The sequence below is a fragment of the Cheilinus undulatus genome, linkage group 4, assembly GCF_018320785.1.
Source record: "Cheilinus undulatus linkage group 4, ASM1832078v1, whole genome shotgun sequence".
NCBI lineage: Eukaryota > Metazoa > Chordata > Actinopteri > Labriformes > Labridae > Cheilinus > Cheilinus undulatus.
This window is the reverse complement of record NC_054868.1, coordinates 21,446,172-21,464,659: the sequence shown is the minus strand read 5'-3', so window position 1 is coordinate 21,464,659 and position 18,488 is coordinate 21,446,172. Positions and strand designations below refer to the sequence as shown.

Genomic DNA, 18,488 nt, shown 5'->3' with positions numbered 1-18,488 from the left:
ATCATGGATGGATAATAAGGCTGGGCTATTAATCTGAATTTAGACTAAACTGCAATACGATCTGCTACAATTTTTTGAATCAGCATTGTTTTGTAGAGCTTGTAATGTGTGTGAAACTACCAGTTTAACCCTCAGTAGTTCAGACTACTTTGTTGTTTTGTTAATTCTTTTCTCTTCACAATATGAATTACTCAGAAAATGTTTTCTATGCTCATGTTTGGTATCTTTGCAATGTTTTTTTCAGCACAACCTCAACTCTATGAAATAAAAACTTTTTTTTTTACTTTAACTTGCTGTATTAGATGTAGGACCTCCAAAACACACACTACAATATTTGTATTTAGGTGTACAGAGAATAATATGACATTTTTTTGTATTCTTTGACAGTGAAGGATTCCCAAGCAGTGCAAATTAATCATAAAAGATGTATAAGTGAGCCAAAATCAAGCTGAATGCATGAAAATAAAATTATGAACAATTTATTTCCTAATTTAAGCAGTCCCACTGTAAAATATTTTACAGCACAATTACAAGGAGAGTGAAATTACATGGACTGCATTTTTGCAGAGTGACTGATTAACAAGTAACAAATATACCTTTTTTATGACAAAATGCGAAAATTATGAAAAAAAAATCACAAGAGCAGGACCTGTATAGTTTGAACCACTTTCCCCTATGTGCGAAATAAATTTTTATATCAAATTCAAATGATCGCATTTCCTGCTCTAATTGACATCAAACAAAAACTACAAACAAAAAACACATTCCACACAAAGTGATTGCAGTCACAAATGCGGCTTTGTTTTCATGCCACAATGTAAATCGCACATGGTTATGTCACACCTGCATGATCATGGACTTCCAAGCTTTAATGCAATTTTTTTCAGCAGATATGTTCTACACATCCTCAAATATCCAAGCATCATTTCCTTTTTAGCATTGGTTGCTAAAATCAATGCTCTCCTTATTTTTGTAAATGTTTGTTAAAAAAAAACACGTAAAATGATCCTTCCCTTCATTAAAAACAACTTACATTGTATATGCAATATGAGTAAGAAAAATGCAATGAGATATTCTAAAATCATTTAGTCCTAGTTGTGATGAATATTTCTTACATGGCTGCAAGCAAAACAAATCAATTTGCTCATGTGATTAAAATACATGCATTACGATATGCCTTTCTTTAAATCTTGTTTTTTTTTTGTACTATAAGGACAGTTTTGTGCAATTACCTGCTTAGTGGTCATGCCTTCACAGTCAATGATCTGTTTGAAATTTGAAAATAGAACTAATAGATCTTTTGTCCCTGCTAATGTTTTACACTGTGTGAAGGCAACAGCCCAGCCAAGTTAGTATTCCAGCCAAGAAGTTGATTTAATGCTAAAATTTATGTTCTTTTTCTGTTTTGGCTGAATTCACAGGGCAGCTTTCCATGGAAGATGTCCCTACCATGGTCCTGTGCAAGCCAAAGCTGCTCCCACTCAAATCAGTCACCCTAGAGAAATTGGAGAAGATGCAGATGGAGGCGCAAGAGGCCGTAAAACAGCAGGAACTGGCAATGAAGGAGCAGTAGATGTCCAACGGAGAAGTCTTGACAGCAGAACGCTAAAGTACAAATACCAACCCAATGCTTATCATTAAAGATAACATGTCTTGTTTGCCATGCCAGGGTAGTTGCTCACTGATAAATGGGATTTTTCTTCACACTATTTGTTACTTACTGTTTCTACAATACTGAATAATGTGGATGTGCAAATGGCAGAAATGTTGATGTTGAGTGTATGTAGGGCAAATCTATTTGTGTTAGATCTAAGTTGAGTTGCAGCATGTGACAGTTGTACTGCATGAGATTTTATTTTTACATCATAAGCAGTTTTCCGATATTTATTTTTCATAAACAAACAAGGAGCAATACATGGTACTTCACACACCAGTATTTCCCTGATATGGAAATAAACACTCCAAACACCACTTGTGAAGTTATCTAATGGCTGTGTTTGGTTTTTAGTGAACTTGTTTGAACTCTTTCCAAAACAACTTTGGGTAATTTTACAGTTAAAAATAAAAAGACAAGCAGAGCATTAAAACAGAAGCTAGAGAGCCATTTAACAAACAGCCCCTTTATTTTTTAATATCCTTTTATAAAGCTCTTGACACAAACCAGTCATCTCTGTACAAACACTGCTTTCTAGAAAACACAAAAGGAGTGGCAGTGAAATCAAGAAAATACTATACAAAACAACATGGAATGACTGACACAGAGAGGTGTGGCACTTGAAGGGTTAGCTTATGTAAATGTGTATACTGAAACACCTTGGAGAACTTTATCTACTTCAGTTTCAATCAAAAGTGCAGCTTTGTTTTTAAGGGTTTTTTTTTGCCTCACCTCAATTTCAGAAATGTACATTCTTTTTGACTGAAGGGAAACCTTATTTGTACCCAACAATTTTGAAAAATATGCAAGTATAAAAGTAGCTTCGTCCTCTTTAAAGGAAATCTGGCACATATAAAGGGTTCTTCAGTAGCTTTCAAGTTTGACAACACCACCATCTCCCTCGCTGACAAATCTCTTTCGGCCTCTGATGAGACAAGACAAAAGATTAGTCACTGTCAAGCACAACTTCACTTAGAAACATTTAAGAAGTGGGAGAGTAGCACATACTTACCGACAGGGACAAAGATCTCTTAGCTTTGCATCAATGATTCCCATACTGAAGCTCTTATCAACAAACTGCTCCAGAATGAAGTATGCACGCGGGACATCAATGTTGATTTCAGCAATGTCCATATAGACTCTTCCATAGCCCTGTGAAGGAAAAAAAATGAACACTAAGAATAAAATATGTCACCTGTAAAGCTAACCAAAAACTGTGCCTGGTGTTATATTTGGATACAGTGCATATTTCAAACACCAGGGGGCATCCTACCCTTCTTATTTGGTCCACAGTGATGACGGAAGAGACCGAGAGTGATTTGAGGAGCTGCAGAACCATTTTGAATGTTTTCTCTCCTTTGGACTCCAAGACCATCACAATCGCCTGAGAGATACAGCAGAAACATTCATGGCTTTGTTTAAATATTCATTCACTAAGCATAGAAGAACTTGTAGTAAATTGGAGCACACAAAAACATTATTTTAGATTTTTTTTTGCTGAAACTAAATCCTCTTCAAAATATTGATAAAAATGAGAAAACATCAACTTCACATGATTTCAAATAAGAAGGCAAAGTTTTATTATCAACAACAAAAATCGTGATTGCATTTAATATTCACAGCTTTCTGTTTTGAAGTAGGGGTGTGACGAGATGTTTATCTCTCAAGACAAGATTAGGTTCTACAAGAATGAGACCAGAAAAGATTTTTATACAATTTTAGTTGAAAATTACTATTTTATTCAAGTCAAAGTCACAAATGTGCAACAAAGCAGGTCAGTTCAGATGGATGATGGATCAGGTCATTTCTTAACAGGCTGCTAAGCTAATCATTTTAAACTGTCAGGGGCATCTTTGTAAGCTTTGTAATTCCCAGTTTACCACTGAATTATGTCATGGCAGCTGCTGCTCTGCATCTTTGTGGCATACTGATCTCGCGAGACAATTCTCACCTCAACGAGAAATCTTTCTTCGAGAGACATTTTACTCTCCCGAGTTCTCGTCACACTCCTATTTAGAAGCTTTATTTTCTTCACTTGGCCTCTGCTTTTTATTGGTTTCAATGAAAATTTAGCTGTAGTTTCCATAACCAAAGGTAAGCTTTTACCTCATAGACAAATTCATGGTGGAAATGGGGAACCTCCAGATCTTGGAGGCATCTCTCAGCCTCCTTGCTGTCTCCAGATAAGATGTACTCCTTCAGCAGCAGGTTCATCTGACAGGATGGAAGGTTGGAAAGGATAGCCATCATTATTTTTATGACCATATTTAAAACAAGTTTATTTTAGCCTTTTCACAAATGCACAACACCTTTGAAAGTTTCTGTAAATATTTCTGAGTATACTGCTTGTGTGCACTCAGTTAAAATTTTTAGGTGGATGTGAGAATGCAGCAGGCAAAGTCCAGGGATATTCACAGTAAGCCCGTGGGCTAGGAAGATAGTTTATATCCCCTGACTGCTTTGCAACATGCGACCAACTCAGTTATATGATTGTTCTTCATACTTTTTTCTGCTCACCTGCATGTTTATCACACTTGTTTGTTAATACAGTGAATATGTACGATAACATGTAGCATCAGTAGGGAAAACTTTGGTCAGTCTGCTGCTTTGACCGTCATTGTAAATACATTGCAAACACTAACAATGCAACTTCTCCAGCGTGCTCTTTAATGTCATTATCTTGCCCCCCGGGAGACATGTGGGTGACTACTTTGATGATTTCAGGAGCAGGCAGCTCTGATGAGTCTAAGTGTGAAAAGGGCTCAGACCAGTCAACACCATCAGCCCTTCTTTTGTTAATTCTTAGCTGTGTAAAGACCACAACTGTTTTTTTTTTTTAAATCAACCCCAGTAGTTTCAGAAATCCCCCTTCTCATAAAACAAGAAGTGAAAGTAGGTACAGTAGAAGAAAAGTAGAACAGTTTTTTTTCTGAGATAAAGACCTGATAATTGTTTTCCCGTGAAGAGAAAAAAGAGGATAAACAAGAGCTCCTGGACTGATGCTCTCTGATGTCTGCTTTTATGTACCTTACCTCTTTGATGAGCTGTACAACAGGTCTCTGGCCTCCACCTGCCCCCCAGTGGTTTTCTATGCGTAGGCCACCCATGCTCATCTTCAGAAGCACAGCTGCTCTGTCAAGTGCTGCCCTGGAAGGTAAATACAAGTCAGGTTTGTAGTTGTTGCTTTTCAACATCAACCTTCTCTCTGTATTCTTTCAAGCCTCTGGTCATCTAACTGCAAGTGAACACTCATTTCTCCAAAAATCTGCAATAACTTTCAGATTTGCTTATCATTGCCACTTCTTATAATATGTTTATTTTTAATATGATTCAGTGTGCTACAACCCTGTCATGTTTAACATAAACACTTAAAGAGTCTGAAGCTGCCAACAGTCAGCAGTCACATACCTTGTAAATTCACAGTCCACTCTGCCTTTGTAGCTCTCAATGTAGCTCTTGGACAATATTTGGTCGATAACAGCTCGTGCAATAAATTGGCCAACCAACTGTTCAATAAACACAAAAGAGGAAAAATGTAAACACAGACGAACAGTACTGGGATAATATTCCAAAAAAGGTTGGGGTGCTGTGTAAGAAAAATTAATGCAGTGAATTGCAAACATCATGAAACCATATTTTATTCACAATTGAGCACCAGTACACTGTATCAGATGTTTAAACTGAGGCATTTAATCATTTTGTGAAAAAAAAACGCTCATTTGCAATTTGATGGCAAAGATTACAAGCATCCAATATTGACCTTTAGCCTTGTCCTTGCTCACAGAGATTTCTCCAGATTCTCTGAATCTTTTGATGATACTATGTTCTGTAGATGGTGGGATATTCAAAGTCTTTGCAACAGTACACTGAGGAACATTTTGCAAAATGCAGTTCAAGCCTTTTTCATTAGTAGCACTTGTTTAAAGCCTTTTGTTACCTTGTCCCTACTTTTATGAGATGTCTTGCTTCCATCAAATTCAGAATGAGCTAATATTTTTCATGACATGATAAAATGCATCAGTTTCAACATCTGATGTGTTGTTTATGAGCTACTATACATGAAATGTGTTTTTATCATAGTAGCAAATCATCACTGTGCTTTTATTTACATTTTTCCCAGCACCCCAACTTTATTGGAATTGGGGGTGTAATAAATTGAGCCTAAGGCCTTTTATTTTATCTGAACGTCATTTGAAATCCCAAATACCTCACAGCTTTTGCATGGGCATTTAAAGATTGCAATGAAACATTTCTATAATCTAAAAAAGATGCTGGTGTTTACTTGACCACTTGACAGGTCTGTTGCACATTTGAAAAGGCCACATGGCATTATTCTTTCTGTTTAAAGACCCCAAGGCCCCACAAACAAAATTACAGGCAGCACAGAGGACTGTCAGCAGTCTCATGAACATGTGTTTGTTTACTGGCCTGAATGTGTATGATTTAATGAAAGAAAGAGCTGGTTATGCCCTTGTGGCTTCCTAAAAGCCGTGCTCATCAGTGATCATTGTTTCTGTTCTGACAAGAGGCAGCTCTCCACTGACTTGTGGCTGTGTTTAGACTGGCAGCAACATGAGAAATGCAGGAGTGGGCAGTGTGTACATTTGTGTGTGAAAACCACGAGGGAAAGAGGTAGACAGAAGGTAAAGAAGGGGGTAAGTTGGGATAAAAAAAAAAACACCTTTAACCCGCAGAGAAGTGAGTATGTGGAAGAGAACTGACCAGTGGGGCCTTTTTAGACAGAGGGAGGAGGGGTTTGTGTTTGAGCGTCCTCTGCTGAGTTTGCATTTTGCGAGCGCAGAAAGACAATAGGGAGAGATCTCATGTCTGTGCAGCCTGAAAGGAGGGACCACAAATACACATGTAACAGGCACATTCTCTCTCACACACCAACATGTGAAACCACTGTTGTTCCCCTGTGCTTACCACAGTCTGTGAGAGAACCTTCACATTTACTGCAATAAGGCTTTTAGATATGCACCTTCAACAGCAAACCATTTTCTGAGCCCTTATACTGGCTGTATAAAGTTGTCCTGGTGTATAAGTTGCAAGTTTTAGATAAAAAGAAATTGGTATCAAAAGTGCAGGATTTATGGTAAGTGCCACAGATATATCATGGTTCAAGTGGTGTTTAGTTTCCCTTAAATCAATGGTAATGTAGAGATTAACATGCAGTAATAACACAAACACAAATCCTCACACACATACACAATAGATGTGCAAACTCTTATGCTCTAGACTCACCTGAGGTGCTCCAGGTGTGTCCAGGACCAGATCTGGCAGCTCCCTGAGCAGTTTGTCAAAGGAGTTTTCCATGTCACTTCGGGACAGTATCGGCCCACACAGATCTGCCAACAGCCTTGAGGTGAGCTCCCGGTGACTTGCTTTGGCCTCCAGGGCCAAAGACACAGCCAGTGAGGGCACTTCACTCCGCATGGCCCCTAAGTTAAGTTCTGCAAGCAGCTCCTGCATGTAAAACAAAGAAATTCTGCTCAGGCTGTAACATAGGGATGCAAGCAGTTATCCTGCTAAATGATTAAATGTCTAATGCCTGATCCCTTAGTATTCTGTCCTAGAATTACTAGTCAGATAACATTAGAAATATTGTCTTATTAGTTCAGGCCCACAATTCAAATAAACCACTCTGTTTCAACTGTAACACAACAGTCTGCCACAAGTGGCCACTGTATCAATAGCAGCTTGTGGGAACAGTAAAGTTTTGCAGTATAGTCTCACACGGCAGTATTTACTTGCTGATGAGTAATGACAGTAATGCTCCTAAGTGTTTGCTATTAACCACTATTAAACAACTAAAAACAAAGAGAAAGAGGGAGGCAAAACACACAAAGAAGCAAAGTTAGCCTCAGTTGAAAGAGCACCACCAGCTTTGTTTCCTTCTCCTAGACTTCTCTGCACAGTTTTGAGAAATCCTCTAGATGTAAAGGACATTACCAGTGCAAACGCCTTTTAAAGATTGTATGCAGATATCTAGAAGTAGAGGACTCTGGCTACAAGTGTGTATTCGGGTGCTCTAAGTAACCACTTTCTTGAACTGTTGATGATTATGGCTTACAGATAATGAAAACCCAAAATTCAGTGTCTCAGATAATTAGAATATTACATAAGATCAATTAAAAAAAGATATTTTAAACAGAAACATCAGGCTTCTGGAAAGAATGCTCACTTCTATGCACTCAATACTTGGTCGGGCCTCCTTTTGCATGAATTACTGCATCAATGTGGTGTGGCATGGAGGCGATCAGCCTGTGGCACTGCTCAGGTGTAATGGAAGCTCAGGTTGCTTTGATAGCGGCCTTCAGGTCATCTGCATTGTTGGGTCTGGTGTCTTTTACCTTCCGCTTGAGAATAGCCCATAGATTCTCTATGGGATTTAGGTCAGGCCTAACCTGACATGCCAGATGGATGTGTTTTACACATCCATCTTGGAAAGCTTCAATAGGAAACATTTGAGAAAAGGCAGAGGATTTGAAAAAAACTCGGAGTATGATTGGGTAAATGTTCTGTCTGTCACATCTCTACGGGCCAATCAGAGCAACAAAACACGTGACAAAGCCACTATAAAGCTGCGCATCCGCAGCTACTGACGAATAACGCGAAACATGGCGACTACAGACATGTAAGTACTCGACTTTTGTCGTTTTTGAAAAGAAAACAACTCACTGCTGTTCTTTGTTCTTCTTTTAACAAGGAATTTTGTCAAGTTCTGATAAAACTGGCACTTTCGCAGCATCCACACTAATCTCTTCCTCCATAACTGCACCAGCTCTTGCTGCTGCTCGTTCACGTCTCGACTCTGCTGCGCCTGAAAGTACTGCCCCTCATCGCTGATTGGTCCTGTAACTTTCTAACTGGGCCCAAACAGTTCAGATGGGAGCTTTGCAAGATGGATTCGCCTGTGAAAAACAAGGAAATGGGTGTATCCATCTGCTTTGCAAGGTTACACTGTTGCAGGGTTAGTATCGGTGTGAAAATGGGGCTGATTATGATGTTAAACTGCATAAGTGAATAACGAACCAAAGTCTTTACTGTGAACTGGGTGTTCCTGTTAAATTGCTCCAAACCCAGTCACTTTCAAGCACTAACTTAGTGCAGTCTCTTCCGTTATTTGATTGGTTTAGTCAGGCCAGTTTATTGGCCAGTCAAGCACAGTAACACCATGGTCACTGAACCAGATTTTGGTACCTTTGGCAGTGTGGGCATGCACCAAGTCCTGCTGGAAAATGAAATAAGCATCTCCATAAAGCTTGTCAGCAGAAGGAGGCATGAAGTGCTCTAAAATTTCCTGCTAGATGGCTGTGTTGACTGTGGACTTCAGAAAACACGGTGGACCAACACCAGCAGATGCCATGGCAGCCCAAATCATCAGTGACTGTGGAAACTTCACTCTGGACTTCAAGCAATGTGGATTCTGTGCTTCTCCACTCTTCCCCCAGACTCTGGGACCTTCATTTCCAAATGACATGCAAAATGTACTTTCATCTGAAAAGAGGACTTTGGACCACTGAGCAACAGTCCAGTTCTTTTTCTCCACAGCCCAGGTAAGACACTTCAGACGTCTCTGGTTCAGGAGTGGCTTGACAACGAGGAATGCTACATTTGTAGCCCAGGTCTAGGATTGGTCTGTGCGTAGTAGCTCATGACGCGCTGACTCCAGCCTTAGTCCACTCCTTGTGAAGCTCCCCCAAATTCTTGAATGGATTTTGCTTGACAATCCTCTCAAGGCTGTGGTTATCCCTTATGCTGGTGCACCTTTTCCTACCACACTTTTTCCTTCCGCTCAACTTTCTATGAACATGCTTGGATACAGCACTCTGTGAACAACCAGCTTCTTTAGCAATGACCTTTTGTGGCTTAAGCCTGATTTATTCTTCTGCATCGCATCGAAGGCATGACGCCATCATTGACCATTCGAAATTCTGCGTCGAGGGAAGGCGTCGCTCTGTAATTCACCGCCATGTCGCTAGGGGATGTGGCTGTGTGTGTGTGTGTCTGTGTGTGTGTGTGTGGGGGTGTGTGTGTGTGTGTGTGTGTGGTGTTTCACATCCGAATCCTTGTTTATCTTCCGGTCATGGCGCCGAGGTGGAGCAGGTGTGTTTGGAGTTGGAGCTCATCAGTATCAACGAACAAATTCTTTTGCTGCAAATGTTGAAGCGCAGGCAACAGGTAAAATGTTTGAGGAGGTGGTCTGTACGACCACTAAACGAGTCGAGGCTGAGAACGGGTGAATTTACCACACTGGTCCGCCCACTGAGAGACCTGGATTAAGAAATGACATTTTGAGCGGACCAATCACAGCCCTTGCGGTCTGCGTCGCGTAGTTAGGATTTTTTTGGAGGTGCGCGTCAGGCTATGGCATAGTGGTCCAAGTCGACGCAGAGGGCTACGCGTAGGTACACCATCGACGCGACACGGAAGCATAAATCAGGCTATACCCTCCTTGTGGAGGGTGTCAATGACTGTCTTCTGGACATCTGTCAAGTCTGCAGTCTTCCCCATGATTGTGTAGCCTACTGACCCAGACTGAGAGACCATATAAAGGCTCAGGAATCCTTTGCATGTGTTTTGAGTTAATTAGCTGATTAAGGTGTGACACCATGACTTTCCAATATTGAACTTTTACACAATATTCTAATTTTCTGAGACACAGAATTTGGGGTTTCATTGTCTTTAAGCCATAATCATCAAAATTTCAAGAAATAAAGGCTTAAAATATTTCACTCTACGTGTAATGAGTCTATATAATATATGGGTTTGACTCTCTGAACTGGGTGACAAAAATATTGAACTTTTTCGTGATATTCTAATTTTCTGAGATGTACCTGTATAAAACACTGTCCATGTTCTACTTTCCTCTTAATTCTTTGTAGTGTAGAGCACTTGCTGACAGAACTCATCTTTTAACTGAGTATCAAGACTGTTGCTTCAGTTTCAAATATGTAAATGTTTATTATCAGGATGTTTTCTGATAACTTACAGCCACTTCATTTGTGTCTCCATGTTCAAAGTACTCTTGCACTATAGGGGTGACTGTCTTCTCAAAGTCCCTCTCCTCCAGCGGGGGAACCACAGTTTCATATACACAGTTTTCCTGTCAAGCATCAACATATTACTGATCAATGGGAGAGGTACTGTGGGTACCATAAACATACATTATTCTGAAATTTAGTAAAGCTATTAAAGCTGATACTCAAATTACAATAAATTTGTAGAATATCAATACCAATGTCAGTACCTGAGCTTCATCATAGTTCGGATCTTTCTCATCTACCTCCTCTGGTTCGTAAACTTCACCTGATCGTCCCCACACACCTTTCCCTCCAGCCCCTCCTGCAGACAAAAGTCAGTCTTGATGTCAGAAATGACGTCACATATCATCATTGGAGCTCATGTGGAGGCAATATATGGTTCAAGAGCAAGGCAGTCTCATTTAGGCTAAAGATTAAGAGAGGTACCTATCTTGTTTACCTGTAAAAAATAAACTGCTTTTTATTAAATAAAATAGTATATATTTCATGGTACTATGAAAAGATCTTAAGTAACAGCTGTTTAGAGTTGTAGTGTTACTTCACATGGTCATGGTTACAAAACATGAGGTTGTGTTTCACAACAGTGAGACATATGAACAGAAAATGATACTAGTTATTACCATTTTTAATAAAAGGTGCAGAAGAAACATTTGATATGAAATGGATGGAGCTCTAATCAAATTCCAGCAAAAAAACCTTTAGATTCATTTTAAATCTTGAATACATGCCAGATCACATTCATTCTGTGAGAGTACAGATCACACCAGCTATTGTCGCCTAAGCTTCAAGCATCATATTACACTTAAACATTATTTTAAAAATGCATGACTGTATCATAATAGGCCTCTAAAGCCTAGTTCAGACCAAAGTCTTACAACAGTAAACCATTTTAGAACATTTCAGGGGACAGTTGCAGTTGTGTCACCGAGCTGTTGCAGCTAGAATCAACCCAAATGTCTGTAATTCAGTTTGACAAGTCTCCAACAATGGGTTTTAAAGCAATGCGAGCTTAAATATGTAGAATGGAAATTTGTTAAGATTGTTTTAACACCAAAATAACTAGGTGAAAGCAGAATACGTCGTTAAATAATATCATGCTGTTGATGTGGGAAATGATAACAGCTAGTATTTTTTCCTCTAACTTAAATTTTTATATAACACCTACATCTATATTCTTTGTCTTAGGTGAGTTTTTCATTACTTATATGTTTTCCAGTGCCACAGGACACTTATCAGGGGTGTAAAGCTTCATTTTATAATAAAGTAGAATAAATTGATTTTTAAAGTAGTTTTAGTTATTACCTAGGGACCTCTGGTAATTTGTAACAATAATGTAGAAAGCAAGGTTATAATAGTTTGGGATTTTTCATTAGTTTTTTATTTTTATTTCATTTTCACTTTCTGTGTTTGATTTCTGTTTAGTTTTTGTTTTGGTTTTGACTGCTGGTTTGTTAATTTAGTTTTTATTTTGCAAAAATGCTTTGTTTTAGTTTAGTTTTTATTACTATTTGTGTTAGTTTTAGTTTTTTACAGATGTATGTCAGGGCTGAGTGAGTATCACACATTTTAAAAAACATATTAAAACAGGCTACTCTTCACTCATCATTTTATTTACTTGATGATAATGTTTGAATACAACTCCAGAAATAAAACTACCACTTTGTGAAGTCTTCAATCAGATCACACTCCCCAGATTTGGGTGTCGGTGCCAGTCAATATGGTTGTGTCAAAGACTAAAACTAAGGATATTTTGTCTCCATTTTTATTTCATTTTAGTTAGTTGTGTAAGCGCACTATACAGTTTTAGTTAGTTTTTGTTTTTTTGGTAAAACTTAGTTTTTATTTATTTTCAGCTAACTAACATGATTTTAGAATTTCAGTTTTAGTTATTCAGTTAGTTTTAGTTAACTATAACAACCTTGGTAGGGAGTCTGTGTTTTTAATCTTGTGTAAGTGGGCCATGTTTGTAATTTGCAGAGTAAGGATTCAAGAGCAAATGGCCTACAATATTTCAGTGCACAGATCATGTGAATCCTGTGCAAATTGCCATCTCTGTAATTTAGGGTGGTAATTATGTTTTTTATGGTCAGTGTGGCTTTTCCTGTGCCTTTCTCTGACTGAAAAATAACAGAGGAAGCGTGGAAGATTGTTAACAAAGTTTTGACACATATACACACGTGGACAAAATTGTTGGTACCCTTCTGTCAATGAAAGAAAAACCCACAATGGTCACAGAAATAACTTGAATCTGACAAAAGTAATAATAAATAAAGATTCAATGAAAATTAACTAATGAAAATCAGACACTGCTTTCGAACTGTGGTTCAATAGAATTATTTTAAAAAACAAACTCATGAAACAGGCCTGGACAAAAATGATGGTACTCCTAGAAAAGATTATTATAATAATAATAACAATAATAATGTGACCATAGGGACATGTTCAACCAAGGTGTGTCCTCTAATTAGCATTACAGGTGTCTACAAACTTGTAATCAGTCAGTCAGCCTATTTAAAGGGTGACAAATAGTCACTGTGCTGTTTGGTGACATGGTGTGTACCACACTAAACATGGACCAGAGGAAGCGAAGGAGAGAGTTGTCTCAGGAGATTAGAAAGAAAATTATAGACAAGCATGTTAAAGGTAAAGGCTATAAAACCATCTCCAAGCAGCTTCATGTTCCTGTGACTACAGTTGCACATATTCAGAAATTTAAGACCCACGGGACTGTAGCCAACCTCCCTGGACATGGCCGCAGGAGGAAAATTGATGACAAATCGAAGAGACGGATAATACGAATGGTAACAAAATAGCCCAGAACAACCTCCAAAGACATTAAAGGTGAGCTCGAAGGTCAAGGTACATCAGTGTCAGATTGCACCATCCGTCGTCATTTGAGCCAAAGTGGACTTCATGGGAGACGACCAGGGAGGACACCACTGGTGAAAACAAATCATAAAAAAGCGAGACTGGAATTTGCCAAACTGCATGTTGACAAGCCACAAAGCTTCTGGGTGAAAGTCCTATGGACAGACAAGACAAAACTGGAACTTTCTAGCAAGGCACATCAGCTGTATGTTCACAGACACAAAAATGAAGCATACCAAGAAAAGAACACTGTCCCTACTGTGAAACATGGAGGAGGCTCTGTTATGTTCTGGGGCTGCTTTGCTGCATCTGGCACAGGGTGTCTTGAATTTGTGCAGGGTACAATGAAATCTCAAGACTTTCAAGATATTCTAGAGAGAAATGTGCAGCCCAGTGTCAAAAAGCTTAGTCTCAGTCACAGGTCATGTGTCTTGCAACAGGATAATGACCCAAAACACACAGCTAAAAACACCCAAGAATGGCTAAGAGCAAAACATTGGACTGTTCTGAAGTGGCCTCCTATGAGCCAGGATCTAAATCCTATTGAACATCTGTGGAAGGAGCTGAAACATGCCGTCTGGAGAAGGCACCCTTCAACCCTGAGACAACTGGAGCAGTTTGCTCATGAGGAGTGGGCCAAAATACCTGCTGAGAGGTGCAAAAGTCTCATTGAAAGTTACAGAAATCGTTTGATTGCAGTGATTGCCTCAAAAGGGTGTGCAACAAAATATTAAGTTAAGGGTACCATCATTTTTGTCCAAGCCTGTTTCATGAGTTTGTTTTTTAAAACAATTCTGTTGAACCACAGTTTAAAAGCAATGTCTAATTTTCATTGGTTAATTTTCATTGAATTTTTATTTATTATTACTTTTGTCAGATTCAAGTTATTTCTGTAACCATTGTGGGTTTTTCTTTCATTAACAGAGGGGTACCAACAATTCTGTCTACGTGTGTAGGTCAGAAATAGTGTTTCTCTTTTGGTTAATTTCAGCTTGAGTGTAAAAATTGCTTTATTTTACTTCACTTATTAATTTACACTCTGCTGTCCAAATGAATGTGCCGCTGCTCTCTTCATGCCCACAGCACTAGCGCTCTGCTTCCTACAGTTTTTCTTTGCAAGTGCCTGATCTTATGTCTGTATGATTTAGCCTTACATTTCATATGTAACACAGTTTACAACTTAAAATATGTCACTCAGCATTCAGTGGTTAGTCTGCAACAGCTGATCTGCACAAGGAGGGTTGTTGTGCATGAGTAATGATCCCAAATTTAAAGAGTGCAGAATTACATCAACAGCACCAAAAATGGTTTAAAGTGACACGGGAGGTTCATATCTATCATAGTGCGTCTCCCTTTCTCATACATTAATGGGAGGGATGCTTGACTTTCTCTTTTCTTCTGTCTGATCAGCTGCAGATACATGACTTACACAACCTCGATGCATAACGGGAGAATTAGAGGTGATATTTCACTAGTTTATTGGTTATGTCCAGCTTGCTACAGATCTAAACAATGTTAAAACCATATACTGTATATATATAGAGAGAGGGAAAAACCACTTTAGTGCATACTGTCTTTTGGAAACTCTGGTTAACAGTGTGCATAGGACACATGCATGAAACATTACATGCAGAATGCAATATGCACAACATTTTTTAAATTAGTTTTAGAAATGTGCATTTTCATTTCATGCAGGGCCTTCATGTTGTCATTCAGAAATGTCTGCTTTGAGTTCATTGCAGACTTCACTTATCACTCGTGAATGCACTGCACCAAACACTGACGTCAGGAGGTGATCCCTAAATTATCATAGGTCCACTGGTAATACTAGTCCTGTGTGAATGGTACGTTAGTTAACTTTGATGTCTGAATGTGCAGACTGGTTCATTATATTTGTATTTAATTCTCATGCAACATCCTCTAACCTAAGGACCAAACCCTCTTAAAATCCCTGTATTTGGGGAGCTGTAAGCATTGCATGTGTTACACAAACAAACATCTGCTGGGGCTGAGGTCAGCACTAACAGATTGCAGACGGTTTAAGAAGCCTGGGGCCAAGCAGCTTGTGACACAGGCTGAAACCTCCTTTAGTACTGCGCAGCATGTGGCATTTGACATGCCACTATATTTAGCACAGCCCTCATTGGTTGTGCTAACCCATCCCACTTACTTACAGAGTTCAAACCTGTTGCACGCTAGATTGCCAATGCCTGAGGTTGTGTCAATCCACTTGATTTGTCTATCAAAGCGGCAACACATGAACTTTTAATGCAGGAGAGCTCAAGTTACAGGGCTCCACTAGCATGGCAGCATCTATTATGTAACCAGACGGACAAACAGACCCTGAGCCAAGAGAGTCTAGACTTGTACCCATTCCACTGCCCCTGGAAAGAGCAAAGTCACTGCCCTGCATTCACTGAGACATATTCCATAAATAGGTTGCATGCGACGACACTGTCAGACAACCAGCTGCATTATATGAAGATATTAAGATTTTACTTTGATCCTTTGACTTAAAATCAACCACAGTTTTGTAATCTTACATTGTCATTAGCACATATGCAAGACATCAGTTCCGGGGATCTATCTTTAGATTAATGACCTAAGATGATTAAAAAAAAAAAAAAAACCTCCCAACCATTATGCAACATATGAGACATTCAATTATAAATGGCCCATGACATTCAGGGATGCACAGAATTGGATTTTTGCCGATATCAGTTATGTACAGATTCATTTTAATACCAATATCAATATTTTTTATATTTATTTCATACCCAAAACTGAAGCCATTAAGAAATGAGGATGAAGACTTCAGCTGACTTTGGGCTGTTGACTCTGCCAAAAACTCTACATACATTTTCACTGATTTTGCCAATATTTACAGTAATTATAAGCCAATATTGACAACAGAAATATTGGTTGTAAATTTTAGCAGGAATTTTCATATCTGTTGATACAGATAATTTACTTTTCAAGCTAATATCTGCTGATACTGATATCATGCTGATTATATCATGCAACCCTTGTGATGTTACCAGTTAAGCCAAGAAAAAAACGTATTATCTACAAAATAACTACCATTCATACACATGAAAAACCAAGTCTTTCCATGAAACTCATCTGTTCCTTTAAACAACCAATTAAATTGTCTCTGTCAGCAGAAATAGCAGTCCACATGATATTTGCATATAGATTTTTCCAGAGAACACCAGAAAGCAGATAGCAGGTAAAGGAAAGACCTCTTTTAAGAGGATGTGACCTGATCATCTAGTCAACTGTGTACTTGTCAATTGGTTTACAGCTCCCAATGGAAAAGCCACCAGGTGATAAGAACAAAAGGTGACACACTGATAAGGGCTGTCATTTTGGCACTGAAACATCAGAGGCTTTTTAAACGACTTTCACTTGCATGTGGTAACGACCAGCAAATGGTTGTTCTTTGAAAGAAATGAAACATCTGGGGATCTGACACAAGCTTAAACTGCTGTTACCGTCACATCTATACTTGTAGTCTCTCAGTCTTCTTACCTTTCTTTGGCAAACCTCTTCCCTTGCCCAGTCGGGACTTTCTGTCCAACAGCTTGCTCTTGGGACTTGTAGGAGCCACCAAGGACCCCTTGACAACATCCCCATTATCACTGAGGGAGTCCCCCCTCCCTGAGTCTCGGGATGAGTTCTTCCTCAGCCTCCGCTTGGCCTTAGCCTTGAGCCGTGCTTCGTGGATACTGTTGCAAGAGGAGGACAGCCAGTTGCCATTGATTTCATTGTTGATGTTCTTGTTGGAGATAACTGATCCTTTGTTGTCCTCATCTCCAGATGCAAAAGAGTCACTGAGGTCGTCTGCTTCTGTTGGAAGAAATGGAACATTGAGGAAGTGTTTATTCTAAAGTTGACAAAATAAAAGCATCTTTAAAGTGAAAAAAAGGTTGGAGATAACATGGATTTTTTTCCAGGAGTTATTTCAGTCAGGTAAACATGCATGTACATTTAATTCAGTAAAGAATCATTTTCTGTCACACTAATTATGATAGTGCAGTAGACCATATGTAAAATGAACTACAACATAAAACCATGATTCAACAAATCCAACTGCTGGAGCTTCAGGCTGTGCAATAAATCAACAATCAGTCACAGTCCGCATGAAAAAGCCCCAGTGCCCCACATCATACAGCTGATGAGGCATTTAAATCTGTTCACACTTACCAACGGGGTTTGCGTTCAGCCAGGCCTCGCAGTCAGCTGCCATGTTTTACAGTAGAAAGATTTTGCAGCAAAAAAGGCGTGCGAAAGTGATATTTGTATGAATACCTGCAATGTAAGAGAGAATATACCAATTAAATAGGCAGACATGCGTCAATAACATGCCCAGACATGCTGTAACGCAACAGCTTCCCCTCCCCCTAGTCATTCAAAGCCGTAATGTTGGTAAACAATGGCTAACGCTGCTAGCTTAAATGTTCACTGTCAGACAGCTGCGTCAGACGACCATACTCCACAGTATTATCCACACGTTCAACCACCTAATAACACACATTATTTACATTTGCATTTATGCGTTGGTGCACGTTTCTTTTAATATCACTGGCTCTACGTTTATCTGTTGTTGAAGCCTAACTGTCAATAAGGAAAAATCTGTAATACCCGCTGCGAATCTGTAAGTTTGTAAAAACACATTTAAACCATTAATAAACATACAAGTAATATCTGCGTATCTTTAAACATTGTTCATTCGTTGAAATAGCGAAAAACATATTCACTGACCGTCTGTTGTGTCCAAGCTTCAAACTCCGACTGTTGTTTTCATCTACCCAGCAACGCAGGAAAAGAACTCTGTGTTATTGTGATCTGATTGGCTGGGGCTGTGTGGGTTTTAAAAAGGAAGAACCAATGAAAATGCAACACGGGATTTTCTTCTC

General features: G+C 39.0%; 1 protein-coding gene across 1 annotated transcript; it reads right to left on the bottom strand.

Annotated features, from left to right (window-relative positions):
* Positions 1 to 2,081: 2,081 nt before the first annotated feature.
* pdcd4b (programmed cell death 4b) lies at positions 2,082 to 18,419 on the bottom strand. The gene is made up of 12 exons (XM_041786362.1): positions 18,334 to 18,419; positions 17,776 to 17,880; positions 17,101 to 17,418; positions 10,908 to 11,002; positions 10,650 to 10,763; positions 6,899 to 7,120; positions 5,063 to 5,160; positions 4,687 to 4,801; positions 3,761 to 3,868; positions 2,928 to 3,038; positions 2,667 to 2,806; positions 2,082 to 2,579 (listed from the first exon to the last, which is right to left on the bottom strand). The coding sequence occupies exons 2-12, from the start codon at positions 17,816 to 17,818 to the stop codon at positions 2,519 to 2,521; spliced, it is 1,425 nt and encodes a 474-aa protein (XP_041642296.1). The 5' UTR covers positions 17,819 to 17,880; positions 18,334 to 18,419; the 3' UTR covers positions 2,082 to 2,518.
* Positions 18,420 to 18,488: the final 69 nt, after the last annotated feature.

Excerpts from the sequence above, each read along its gene's own strand:
- pdcd4b (XM_041786362.1), bottom strand. The coding sequence starts at position 17,818 with ATGGCAGCTGACTGCGAGGCCTGGCTGAACGCAAACCCCGTTG. Across the intron at positions 3,869-4,686 it reads TTGTACAGCTCATCAAAGAG|ATGAACCTGCTGCTGAAGGA; the intron begins GTAAGGTACATA and ends CCATCCTGTCAG. Across the intron at positions 3,039-3,760 it reads ACCATGAATTTGTCTATGAG|GCGATTGTGATGGTCTTGGA; the intron begins GTAAAAGCTTAC and ends TGTATCTCTCAG.